Source organism: Colossoma macropomum, unplaced genomic scaffold, assembly GCF_904425465.1.
Source record: "Colossoma macropomum unplaced genomic scaffold, Colossoma_macropomum, whole genome shotgun sequence".
Classification (NCBI taxonomy): Eukaryota; Metazoa; Chordata; class Actinopteri; order Characiformes; family Serrasalmidae; genus Colossoma; species Colossoma macropomum.
The window spans coordinates 5,311,867-5,326,266 of NW_023494790.1; the positions used below are offsets into that span (position 1 = coordinate 5,311,867).

Genomic DNA, 14,400 nt, shown 5'->3' on the forward strand with positions numbered 1-14,400 from the left:
GTTTAATACACTGGAGTAAATAATTATTGTTTTCACTCTAAAGCAGTGAATAGTCTCATGTGGTGCAACTGTCTAATAATTCATCCCAACATCAGGAGATTGTGAGTTTGAATCCCAGCACTACCATAGCTGTCTATATCCGGAAGTCCAAGAGGAAAATATGCCAGATGGGACTGTGTGATAGAAGGAGCGCCAGCTACTGGGGAAACTGAGTAAAAAAAAACACATATCCAGATTTGTTTATCTAACTGAGATGCAGACCTAGAAAAAGTAGCTGGGAGAATATTTGAATCCGGTGTCCTCAAGTTGAGTCAACTCAAGAAAAGCCATGTAACCAGTTACTATATCATTTTAATTTGAGCAGACGTCTCATTTTTTACAATGTTCTGCTCAGGCCCAGAGATTGCTTAGGGATATAAATGTTGAAAAATGTCATAGTTTTATAGCATTATGAAGAAATAAAATACTGTGCGAAAGTCAGAGACCAACCTTCGTTTATTTAATTTCCAGTCAAAACAGATATTAAGCACAAAATATGCATTTTTTAGCAAACGAGGCTGTGGTGGGAGGAATTTCAGAAGTGCTGTGAGAACAGTGCAGAGTAGTGCTTAAATGAAGTGGAAAAACAAGTTGAGGCATTGATGCTATCATGGCATATTGCTCTGTATCAGGATGTACATCTTAGACAAAAATGTGATCAGGGCTTGTCTTTCCATGGAGTTCTGAGAAACCAAGTCTCATGTAGCAACATAACACTGCTGTCAGAACAAAACCTCTTATCTCCAAAATGATAACTTTACAGGGAAAGGAAAAAACAAACCATACTTTTAATGTAAGTTAATGGAACCAGACTTTTTTCCAAGTCATTTTGGATCATTTCTTTTGGTCCATTCATTATGAAATCTATACACAACGTAAAGAGCAACAGGTATTTTCAAATTATGTCAAAAACTGAAAAACGGCAAAAATGGAAGTAGAAGGTTTTGTTCTGACAGCGGCGATATACGCTTACCGCGCAGTATTAGGGGTAATAGGGAGCATTGTGGAATCTGGTGCTGGTGTAAAGTGTGTTGTTGTGGTTTTTTATAAGGTGTGTTGCGTGATGGTCTGGTTCTCTGTCAGTGAATGTCACCCCTCCTCCCCACAGAGCCGCTGTGATGCAAGACGAATTTCAGAGGAATCTGACAAGAAATTGTATCATATCTTAGAAGTTGGCTGCGTTTTCTGCTGCTCACAATCCAAATAATCCTGACTACAAATTTAGTCCAGTCCATAAAACCTCACTCCACATCTCAGGTTCTCAGTTTCGTTGTTGTAATGCAAGTTTTTTGTCTATTTCCTTTTCTCAGTGAGGTTCTTCTTGATCAGACTACACATCCTTTCAGACCCATAGCGCTGAGTCGTCTTCTCACAGTGGAAGGATGGACAGAAACACCTGTGGATGTTTTCAGATCTGAAGCAGCTTGATTTTCTCCTCCCTCTCAAAGACGAAAGCTTTAAGTGCTGTTTATCTGATGGGGACAGTTTTGATGGTCTGTCCAGGTCTTTCAGATGGATTTTAGAAAATCCTATTTTCTCTGTAGCTTTTAATCAGTTTTTGAACTCAAGCTCCTGTTTTTTCACTTCTTTTCCTTTGACTTTCTCCTTCCTTATGCAAGTGAAGTATATTATATCTAATACCCTCTGAAATATCTCCTGAAAAATGAATAACTTGTACTCAATGGCTGTTTTGACTGGAGATTAAGTAAAACAATGGTACCTTTTTTGGACATGTCTGGATCAGATACAGGAGATATTAAAACAATGTTCCTCTCAGCTAATGCTGTTGTTTTTTAGGGCAGTCACTGAAATCCACTTCCATTTGGTAATGGCGTGTGCTGTGGCATTCTGGCTAGGTTTTCCTTAATGCGCTGGAGGATTTAAACATCCTGCTGTGCTGTTATGCTGTTTCATTAGCAGAGCATACAGTGGTTTAGACCTCCCCTGGTTTGTTTGAATAGCTGGTTGAAGGAGAGCAGCTTTACCAGTTTTTACTTCTTTTACCTCTTTTTTCTGGAGGAATCGCTCTGCCTGTCGTGGACTTTCACAGAGCTTTGTTTGATTTCTCACTGTGATCCACTGTCACACATCAGATGGACGAAATGAAGCATGTATCCTGAGAACTGGTGACCTGTAAGTTTTATTATTAGCTGTCTGACTATAGAAGAACTTCAAGTTTACTGAGCCGTCTCTCCACTTCCTCCTCTTTGGTTCTGTTCTCACTGGATGAAGTATGTAATTGCTGTCATATCAAAATCAAAACCTCTTTGCGAATGTTTCATGAGGACTGGACCAATAGAGATGCCCTGGAATAAGTTCTTGTAACATTAACATGCATTCAAAATATATATTATTTCCTTTTTCTGTAAGGTTATCATTACCAGTGAGGTTTTGTTATGACAAACGGCAATTTGTCTCAGTCACAGACCAGACTTCCCTGCCAACACAGAACAGTGTAGCCCTCGATCCAGTTGCTACAGCCTTTAGCAACATTGACGGTGGTATTTTACATCCCTCTGCCCATTTTTCTGTGCCGGTTACTGTCAAATTGGGCAACGGCACAATATTAGCAGTCCAGCAAGTCATCTTTTGTACCTGCTTTGGATTTCAGGATGGCAGTCAGGTGAAAAGAGCCTACAGTTGGTTGCCGCTAGCTGCTCTAATGCTGTGTTCACGACAATTAGGAGCTCGGAATTTCCCATTTCCATTTTCCATTAAGGCTACTTTCCTCCTAAAAGTGTTCATCCAACAATGCTGCTGTGTGAATATAAAAAGCTTTTAAGAGCATTTACAGCTGAATTAAAGAGCTGTTTGGTTAGTGCTTTACTTCTTTTAAATGCAGACAAAGGCCATGGCACCTTTATCCACCTTTAATGTAGTGAATAAAAACATGTGAAGTCAAAAATGATTGCCTTACAATAATCTCAGTGTCCTCCTGTGCTTATCAAGCAGAAACTTAGAAAGCTTAAAACATGCTATTACATTTTGTTCTCTGGGTCCTGTCATGTTGAAATGATGTCACAGATTAGCAGCTCGGAGAGGCCGGAGGTCTTGAAAAACTCCAACTTTTTGAAAGGGAATTACAAGTTTGAAGGGCGTTCAAATAGATTTACTACTTGGGAGTCGGGAGCTTCCCAGGTCCCACTTGAATGCAGCATAAAACTCAACAGCCAAACAACTACAGCCCTTTTCTTGAGGGTTCTGACCAAAGCTCCACCCTCAAAACATGCGGATTGCCTAGGCTGGACTGTCGAAATGCTGGTGCTAAGTTATGCCAGGCATGCACTGCGATTTTAGAAATCTTGTTCTTTGGTGACAAACACTGTACGTTTTAATGTATGTTGATGTCCTAATCAAAACGGCTCCCTACTCCCTACATAGTGCACCACATTATACAATAGTTGCTCCTGCACCCATACAGTGCATCACATCTCTAATAAATAGCCTTGTGTGCAAAGTTCCATACTGGACAAACAGTGCACTGTTTTAGTGTAAAAGCCAGATTTCAGCCATTGACAAACAGCTACAACAGCTTTGCTAACTAGTGCCACACTGTGCACTGAAGCTGAAGAGAAGGCAGTGTACAGGCAGGTCTACGAAGACAAAACGTCACTGTATTTATTTATACCTCGCAGTTCAACTCAGTCAAACAGAGGAAAGGTGGCATACAGAGACGCTGGGGCCACAAACGTGGGCTTTTTTGCCTCTGTGCCGGAGTGGTGGTTGTTATTGTGTGTGGTTTTGGGTGCGACTTTGAGAAATCGTTTCCTGAGAAATCGTGCTGCTCACACTGGAGACAAGCAACCAAAATTTCGGGCATGTCAGAAATCCATCCAATCGCCCGACTGCTCAATCGGAGCTCGTTCGGGCAGTTAATCGGGCATAGTTTCTCCTCTCACACTGCATGGCAAATGACGGCCGATGAAGCTGAAATTCGGGCCGATCATGAAACTCAGTCAGCTCCAACCAAATCGCACAGTGTATGACTGGCTTAAGGTGTAATCAGTCACAAGTAAAATGCTGACCAACAGATATCAACACAGCTAATTATGTAGCTAACATTACCTTGTTACAGTTACAGAAACTACAGTTTATACCAGCTCATTTAGTTTGTGGGTCACTTCATTAGCATTAGCTACGTAGCTCAGCTACACTGTTTTGAATGAAATGTGTTTTTGCTAAGTAACTAGATAGATAGCCTAGATACCTGTATAGCAAATACTGAGCAAGATCAGCGTCGCTCTTGGTGCTTTTCTCTTTTGGGTCTCTTCAGTTTTGGAGTTCAACACCAGTGATGACTCTTGATTATTCTCTAGATCAGATCTAGATTTTCTTTTCTTGTTCAATTGCAACTTCAATTTAAGCCAATAATTGCTAATCAATGGTACATAATTACAGTTATAATTACAGTAGAATCATTGGTTAGTCTCAGCCTCAGATCCTCTAGCCAAATGTAAATGGATACCCATAGTGTAACATATGTATAAAGCTTGTATCTCCCTTTTTGTCATTTTTCATTTTTTGAATGCTTTGAAAAGGCCAGTTGTTATTTGCACTGTCAACATTTCATTACAAATGGACCAACAGAGACGGTGCAAAGTTTGGCTAAAACTTGGAATAAAAATTCATGACATTAACTTTCCTTGAGATTGAAAACGTTTTTCCTTCCCCTGTAAAGTCACCATTTTGTAGATACGAGGTTTTGTTCTGGTGGATATATACATTACTGGCCATGATGAAAGGATGCGTCTCTCTTCACTGGAGGAATGAAATAACAGGTGGCTCATGTCTTTCCACACTGTTGAACAGAGTGAGCTGTTAGGAGTTGACAGGTGTTTGGTTTCAGAGACTGCTGGAGACATTACACACCCACCCATACACCCCCCCACACACACACACACCACCACCACCACCAGAAATGACACTTTCTGTTCCTGTTTGTGGGCTGCAGTCACTGGTACAATTTCCGCATTTCTCTTCTTTAAGTTCAGATTCAGTTCTTCAATTAATTAGTTATTTAAAATCTTGTTTCCATGTGATTGAATTTGTTTGATATGAATTGCATTGTGAGAAGTAAAAAAATGAAACCAGCCTCGAATACTGAACTTTGAAAAATACCCCTGCAGATTTCTTTGAACACTGAAAGCAGGTTTAATACAATAAATACTGACAACTGACAAAAAGATTATTTTTTCTGTTAAATATATATTCTGATTTACAGCTTGAACTTGTAATAAATGTCTGTTTTAACTGGAAAATGAATGGTGGTCCCTGATAGCAGTGTAGATATACACAATTCTTAATGTTCCACACTGATTTTTAGATTTGAGGACACATTTATTTCAAAGCAGTGGGATCTAACTGTTCACCATGTGGCCATGAGGGACAGGGATGTAGTCTCACTTCCTGCTCTAAAATGCTAAAAGATGTGGCTAAAATAAGGCTCTGCCTGCAGACTAAAACTCCTTGTGTTTCGGTAGTAACATGAAAACGTGCTACAAGATAAAGTATTTTTGAATAAGTTTCTTGTTTAAAATTAAACTCATGACATATCTAAATATTTTAACTTAAAAAATAATCGAAAACCTATGAAAACTATGAGCCAGCAGCTTCAGTACATTCACATCAGCCATCAGAATGGGTTAAAAAATGTGATCTCGGTGATTTTGAGCATGGCATGATTGTTGGTGTTGTACTGGCTGGTTTGACTGTTTCTATAACTGCTGATCTCCTGGGATTTTCATGTACAATGGTCTCTGGAGTCACTCAGAATGGTGCAATAAAGAAAAAACATCCAGTGAGCAGCAGTTCAGAGGATGGAAATGCCTTGCTGATGAGAGGGGTCAACACTGAATGGCCAGAATTGTTCGAGCTGACAGAAAGGCTACTGTAACTCAGAGAAACACTTTGTACAATTTTGCTGAGCAGCAAAGCATCTCAGAATGCATAACACATTGAACCTTGAGGTGGATGGGCTACAACAGCAGAAGACCATGTCATGTTCCACTTCTGTCAGCCTAGAACAGAAAGCTGAGCTTCGGTGGGCTCAGGCCCATCACAGCTGGGCAGTTGAAGACTGGAAAAACAAAGTTTGGTCTAATAAATCTTGATTTCTGCTGAGGCACACAGATGGTAGGGTCAGAATATGGCGCCAGTAGTGTGACTCCATGAACCCAACCGGCCTTATTCCAACAGTCCAGGCTGGTGGAGGTGGTGTAATGGTGTGGAGAATGTTTTCCTGGCATATTTTGGGTCCATCAATACCAATCAATCACTGCTTGAATGCCACAGCCTATTTGAGTCTTGTTGCTGACCATGTGCTTCCCTTCATGACCCCAATTTACCATCTTCTAAAGGCTACTTCCAGCATGATCATGCGCCATGTCACAAAGCAGAAGTCGTCTGGTTTCATAACCATGACAATGAGCTCAGTGTTCTTCAGTGGCCTTCCCAGTCACTGGATCTGAATCCAGTAGAACACCTTTGGGAGATTCAAAGTGCAAAATCTACAGGAAATGGGGTGCAATCATATCAACATGGACCAGAATCTCAAAGGAACATTTCTAATATCTTGTGGAACCCATGCCATGAAGAATTGAGGCTGTTTTGAGAGCAAAGGGAGGCCCTACTCAGGATTAGTGTAGTGTTCCTAATAAAGTGGTCGGTGATTGTGTGTAATTATTTAATTATTTTTAATGCTGTTAAGAATAATTAAACAATAAGTTCAATTCTAAAAAGGTAGTGTGTCAGCTATTTTGTAGTGCGCTTCAAATACTCCATGATGGATTTTGCAGTCGTTTAAATCTTGCACCAAGCAGCCCTCATCAGAAACACAAATAATGACCACAGAAAAGAACAAACCAAAGCAGTGATTTTATCTCACAGAAACAACCGCCCTGGAGAGCTTAGAGAGAGCGATGCTATGATGAGACTGAGTGACACAGACAGAGAGAGGCGTTTGCTTTTCGCTTTTGAGCTCAGTCGGTGTCTCTCCGTCTGGGTGGGCTTAAGAGACCAGGAGAGTCATCACACCTCCTCCACACGACAGCTGATTCAACTGAGCGCCATCAAACTGAGTGAGGCATAATGAAGTTATGATGCTTCTGCCACTGCCAAAACTAGCATTATACGTTATACACAGCTCAGGGATGTAGAATGCCCCTACTGACACACACACACACACACACACACACACACACACACACACACACACACTCAGAGATACACACTTCTTGTGTGATTAAATCTAAAAATGTGTCAAGTGAGAACTGATATCTCTCACAGATATTTAGAGCCCCTTACATCAGTGCATTGTTTTTAGTTCACTGAGTAGTGAGTCATTTGGTAAATGCACTGATCAACTGTACATTTTTTCAGTCAAACATTTTACATTGGAATGTATTTAGATTGTGCCTAGATGGTTCCAAAGTAAAAAAAAAAACATAAAAAAACAAGGAAAAAACATACTTTACTTTTAATGTGAGTCAATGGAACCAGACTTTTTTACATGTAGTTTTGGTGCCATACTTTTGGTACTTTCGTCATGACATTTACACAAAATTATGTCAAAAAATGAAAAACAACAAAAATGGAGATACAAGTTTTTGCCACTTACTGTATAGGTGCACTTTGTAGTTCTACAGTTACAGACTGTAGTCCATCTGTTTCTCTGCATACTTTGTTAGCCCCCTTTTACCCTGTTCTTCAGTGGTCAGGACCCCCATGGACCCTCACAGAGCAGGTACTATTTGTGTGGTGGATCATTCTCAGCACTGCGGTAGCACTGATGTGGTGGTGGTGTGTTAGTGTGTGTTGCGCTGGGTCATGCTAGTGTGGATCAGGCACTGATCGGTATATACTGTGCATTCATTATTGTCAAAAAGTCAAAAGTCATTTTCCTTGCATAAGAATGTAAGTCCAGACATCAACATCATTGATTATGTTTGAGATTACTTTGATAGTGAGAAGCAGAAAGTGCAACCAACCTCTGTGACTGAACTTTGGAGGTGTGAAAAATATCCCTGCAGATTCCTTTGAGAAACTGAAAGTGAGTCTCCTGTAAAGAATGGAAGCTGTAATAAAGGAAAAGGATGAACAGGCTGGCTTTTTAACATATGCTCTCTACTTTTTCCCACATTTTGACTGGAAATGAAAGGTGATCTGAACACTGTGCTCCACGCTACTAAAATGAATCCTTAAAGAAGGATGGGTTTGAATTGTCGTTCGAGAGGAAATCAAATGAATAGGCCCTTATTTCTAAGTTGTGTGTGTGTTTCAGATTTAAGCTGGTGGCGTGGCTAAGAGCTGAGGGAGGCCGGTTCCCTTAACCTTCCAGTCTGTGGAAACATAACCTGGACATAATCACACACAAGAATGAGGATTAAATACACCATCTGCTTCATCTTCATCGTGGCTCTGGTCATCATCGAGAAGGAGAGCAACATCCTCTCCAAGTATGTGAACGTCTTTCTTTTCCTCTCAGTTAAAAATATCGTAGCACATCTCACAGTGACCACATTCAGTTTATGAAGGAAGAGCTGCGGTAATGTGGTTTCTCTGAAGGAGCCTGCAGAGATGACATACTGCATATATCCTACTCTTTCAGGTGTGTCAGTCCTAAGAGTGCTCTGTGGGCTAATTGCTGGCTTAGGCTCTAAAGCAGGTGCTTCAAATTACACGTGACACAGCTATAGGACAGATGTGCAGTCAAGATTTCCCAGCCTTTACTTTTACATGTACAAAAGCACTGACTTACATCTTACAGTGATGCTGATAATGAAATCTTTCATGACATAAATATCTTTATGTTGCATTCCAATAACTTTTTTTCCTGATGTTCTGACCTGCTCTAGAGTCTGACCAGAACAAAAGAGATGGATGAGACTATTGTTTAGTTTGCCTCTATTTTTGTGTTCATTTAGGGATTAAACTTAAGGGGTCAACTACACTCTACTGCATGCATCATGAGAGCAATTTAACTTTCTTGCATTCACTTTTTTTGCATAAAATTGTCCTTGAATATTACATTATTTAATTATAAAATGATATATAATGATTATTAATAATTGGTCCCAATTATTCAATTCAAAAACATAAAAAAGTGTGCAGGGGTCTTTTGGGAGTATGTTGCCTTGAGGCAACATTGTGAGACAATGGGAAAAAATGACATAGAGTCATGTTCCCTGAAGTAGTGAGACCTGGCTTGTGACTGGCTAAATCCATTCCACTGTTGCACAGTGTTGCTTCTAGGCAACAAACATAATTCTGCAAATTCTCATAACAAAAAAAAAAATATACTGAATGTTAAAGAGGTACAAATGTGACCATTAAGAAATGTGAGTTTTTATTGACTTAGTCAAACTCTTCCCTTTATTGTTACCCCTATTGTTGTCTTTAAATCTGTATAATGTTATTGTAAAGTGAGGAAAATGAGTTTGTTGCCCTGAGGCAACATTGTGGGGTTAGCTAGTTAGCTAGGCTGTCTCTCTCAGCAGCTTTTGGCATCAACTTTTGTTTTAAAAATCAACTCTTTCAGGCTACATAAGGTGTGAGATTTTTTATTGTAAGCTTGAGAAAATATTTACGAACATCTTTTTCAAGAATAGCAGTAGAATATTTTTATAGAAAAGGATAAGAAATTGTTTTAAACCTCTTTCTGCAGGCCCCCTAGAGGCCATTCCACCAGCAAAATGGAAACCGACTCTAATATTTTTAATTAATATAATCAAATATAATATTTCCCTCGTAACCCTGTTATTAGATGACCTAGGACACTGTTCTATCTCTCTCTCTGTGAAATGATGAGACTCTATGTTGAGCTGCTAGCGAGCAATGATGGGTGAAAGGTGCGAAACTATTCACAACTCTTATCTCACAGAGATAAGGTGGATGTCACAACTGCAGACATGTAAAATGTGTGTACAGCTGCCACTGTAAAAATAGCATTTAAATCTAAAAAATCACTTATATGAAACCAAACAGTACAATCCAAAACTTTCTTGCTTGCTAACCTACAAAGATGAAAATCTAGATTGCTTACAATTTTGTAAATCCGACATATTTCTATTAACATTCAATCATTATTGAAGTAAAACGAGGCTCCAAAACGAGTAGAAATAGCGTTTTATGGCTACTGCAAAAATGGGATAAAGAACAGCAATTCATCTGTGGCCGGTTGCACCAGCTGTGCATAAGTTCTAACATAGGCTAGTTGTAGTGTAAGTGTTTACCAAGTTCAGGTTCATGCTTTACTAAATCAAAACGGGTTGCACCACAAACTAGTTTTAACGTTGAGCTTAGTAGTTACTAAATATATACACCTCCCCCTCAGCTGGTGTAAGTGTTGGGGAAACCATCAGAAACCATGTAGAAAGCATAAAAAAGACCAAAAACACGACTTTTTTGGTTAGCTAAGCTGGAAATTCTAAACGCTATATGCTGTGATACCCTGGTTTAAAGCTCTGAGCGTGAAGCTAAACACCCACAGCTCAGAAAGACTCAGCTGCTGCCCAAACGGCTAAACTGAGGCTGCTGTTGTGTCGGTTATCCAGAAACCGTTGTTTAAAAAGCCGCATATTTGGTTTCTCAGGGAAATATTAAATAAACAGACAGTAGCTGTAGATAATATGCTTTGTTCAGTTTACCCTGTACACATCATTCTCTTCTATGCTGGATATTTTTTCCATTGAAAAGGTCAGAGCAGCTGCTGTTGTGTTTCCATGGCAGCAGGTTTACTGACAGTTCTGAACATGTTATCGTCATGTTAAAGCGACGTACACATTAGTTAGTTGTTACTAGTTAAGACATGACATACGGATTTGCGGTGCAACCAAATTTAGTGAGAGGATAGTTGGAAACGAACTAGTGTAACTAAGTACTTAGTAAAGACTTTGCGCCCAAACGTAAGTATAAACCTATGCGAACCTGGTGCAGCCGGGTCCTGGACTGAGTCTGAATATACTTCTTAAGACATTAAAATACATTATTAATAGGTGCTTCTTTATCCGTCTGCATTTTTGTTCTGTTCGAGTTCCCAGTTCACTTAATCTAAGCAATCAGAGGCTGTGGAATGCTCATTACATGAGTCAGATTTATTATGGAGCCTTTGAAGCACTTGGTTAAGAATGAAGATTTTAGAGCTCTGAATATTTAACTGAGGTTAAATACATGAGTTGAGCAGCTGTGATTGAAAGTTTTTGCCTGTCTGTTTTTAAGGGTCTCGGATAAGCTCTCTCTGAAGCAGACGCCTCAGACTCCCCTCCAGACCGGTGGCTTAAGCTGGATCAATATCAGACAGAATGGCTCCAGCGTGCCTTTTCCAGACTACACTGACCCACTGTCATACCGATACACAAATCGGCGCCTGGAAAACTTCAGCGAAGCCGGTGAAGGAGGCCTGCTTTCTGCTTCTGCAGCCGGCGGGAGGAAACACATCCTTCTTTTGGCCACCACCCGCACAGGGTCTTCCTTCGTGGGAGAGTTTTTTAACCAGCAGGGGGCGAATATGTTCTACCTGTTCGAGCCACTGTGGCACGTCGAGCGTATGCTAACTCTAGAAGGCGGCAGGACAAACGCTACAGCTTCAGCTTCGGCCTACCGGGACGTCCTCAGGCAGCTCTTCCTGTGCGACTTTTCTCTCTTGGAAAGCTTTATCGAACCGCCACCGCAGGACCATGTCACGACTTCGCTTTTCCGCAGGGAATCCAGCCAGTCGCTTTGCGAAGACCCCGTCTGCACGCCGTTCGTCAAGAAGGTTTTTGAGCGCTTCCACTGTCGCACCCGCCGCTGCGGCCCGCTGAACTTCACTCTGGCCTCACAGTCCTGCCTGCAGAAGCAGCACAGAGCCATCAAGTCTGTACGTGTTCGGCAATTAGAGACGCTGCGCCCCCTAGTGGAAGATCCGCGCCTGGACGTAAAGTTCATCCAGCTGGTCCGGGACCCGCGCGCGGTGCTAGCATCCAGAATGGTGGCTTTTTCAACCAAATACAAGAACTGGAAGAGGTGGGCCACTGATGGTGAAGTTCCTGAGGATGACGATGAAGTGAGGAAGCTCAAAGGGAACTGCGACAACATCCGAATGTCCGCAGAAACGGGCCTGAAACGGCCCGCATGGCTGCGCGGACGCTACATGCTAGTGCGCTATGAGGACATTGCTAGGTTTCCCATGCGGAAAGCTGCTGAGATGTACCAGTTCACTGGCATCCCCTTCACTTCCCAAGTGAAGGACTGGATCTTGAGGAACACTCACGCCTCCAGCGATGTTAGCGGAGTCTACTCCACCCAGAAAAACTCCTCCCAGCAGGTGGAGAAGTGGAGGGTTAGCATGCCCTTTAAACTAGCCCAGGTGGTGCAGAAGGTGTGCGGCCCTGCCATGACTCTGTTCGGCTACAAGTTTGCCGAAAGCGAAGAGATGCTGAGCGACTTGTCAGTCAGCTTGATTGAAGAAAGGACTTTTCTATGACCATAGAGAGTCTTGTATCTTTTTTACTCAGAACTCAGTAAGCTAAAACTCACCTTTATAAGAGACAAAGCTGGATGTCAGGATTTTTTATTGTGTTTTATATTTATTAGGGACATCAGCACAAAATATGACAGGGTAAATCTTACTTTATTCAGTCTGTTTGATCTCATTTAATTCCATAAGTTACAAATACAGAGATAACTAAAAACAATCTGTGCTACCTTGAGAGAAATGACAGAGGGAACGATACTGAGAAAGAGATATTTTTGTCAGAAATGTATTTTATGTAGAACACAAGACTCTCCGACTTCATTTCCATAGCATTAACATGTATTTTAACAGAGGTGTAAATCACATATCATAAAGAATGCTGGAAATCTCCTATCTATCTTTTCTACTCTGCGGCTGGTTCAGGTTTCAATCACAGATGCTGCTTTTGTTCCAAAAGATGAAACTTGAAATGGAACACATATCAGAAACCCCAAGGCAAAGGATTTCTATGTTTTTCTTTCTAAGTTACAAAGATACTTCAGCTAACAATGCCAATGAGATTGCCACATAAGGCAAGTTAGCTTAATAATGCTAACTTGCTGTTGCCTGGTTTCTGTCATTTATTAACCGGTGTAATGAGCAGGGTTGCCACCTCAGCCCTGTAAAATACTGGACACTTGATTAGCAATGTGTACCATTCCAACTCATTCTTTATGTACAAACGGTTTGACTGGAAATAGCAGTTTAAACTTCATAAGAAATACTAACATATGAAGGTGCTTGGATTCGGAATATTTTGTGTCCTGGACAGGCAACCAAAACCCTGGACAATGCAGGGAAATCCTGGACGGGTGGCAACCCTAGTAAAGAAAATAGTTTATGTTGTCAAAAACTGACGCATTCAACTCACATACTTTGACATTTGCACATGAACGCAGTACACCTACAACTAAACACACATAAAAAGTTGAGGCTCTGTGGAGCCGTATGACCAAAAAGGCTGTATTTTGGTAGGCCAGAGGAGCAGCTATTGATCTGACATTTCTTTAGATACTGTTTAAATTCTGAATAGCAACAACTGAGAATCATTGGGTTTGGTGAGCTGCTGTAACGTTACTTTTCCCAAAAAATTAGTAACTTAACAGAACATTTAGCAGTAGACAAAGGATTCAAAAATAGATTAGTCATCATTCAAAAGCCAAGGAAAATCTGTTTAGCCACTTTGGGTTAAATCAGTAGATAAGCTAATGTTAAAGGTGCAATTCTGCCCTATAAAATAAAAATAATAAAATAAATAATAAAAAAAACAAACAAAATAAAAATCATAATATGTACAGTAATTTACTGGCAGCAGAGCTGATAGTAAAGAACTATATATTCATGGTACATATTTTACAGTATTTTACTGTATATTAAATGCAGAGTTATTTACTGCAAATGTACAGTACTTTGCTGGCAACTCTGCTGCCAGTAAATTACTGTAACTTGCATTGTCTGGTAAACCAGTTGCCCAGTCTTTTACAGTATAATCCTGTAAAATGGTAAAGAACAAAAAAAACAGTATTTTACTGTAAAATAAATACTGTAAATGTACAGCAGTTTTTTATAGTGTTAATGTAGGGCAGTCGTTGGCTGCATACAAAACCGCATACTAACATACAACACATACTACACTAATGAATTCCTAATGAATAAAGTGGTGTGCTATTTTTGGCATACTACTTAGTATGGTGGTATGCACTGTTGGATGCAGCCAGTGACTGCCCCTCATCCAGTATTGCACTTGTTAGCTCTAGTATTAGCTTATCTACAGATTTAACCCACAGCTATTATCCTTTACAAAAGGCAAGTTTCTTTCTCCTTTATGGATGATGTACTAACATGTTAGCTTGTCAAGGTAACATTGAGAA

The 14,400-nt window shown here is 40.4% G+C and overlaps 1 protein-coding gene across 2 annotated transcripts in view; it reads left to right on the top strand.

The window, feature by feature from the left end:
- The window catches only part of chst3b (carbohydrate (chondroitin 6) sulfotransferase 3b), a 31,902-nt gene extending 17,703 nt beyond the window's left edge, over positions 1-14,199 (top strand). For both annotated transcript variants that reach the window (XM_036571976.1, XM_036571977.1), the window contains exons 2-3: positions 8,318-8,492; positions 11,254-14,199. In XM_036571976.1, the coding sequence (XP_036427869.1) occupies positions 8,413-8,492; positions 11,254-12,499 (1,326 nt within the window). In that variant the 5' untranslated portion in view covers positions 8,318-8,412 and the 3' untranslated portion in view covers positions 12,500-14,199. The remainder of the gene's footprint in view (positions 1-8,317; positions 8,493-11,253) is intronic.
- Positions 14,200-14,400: the final 201 nt, after the last annotated feature.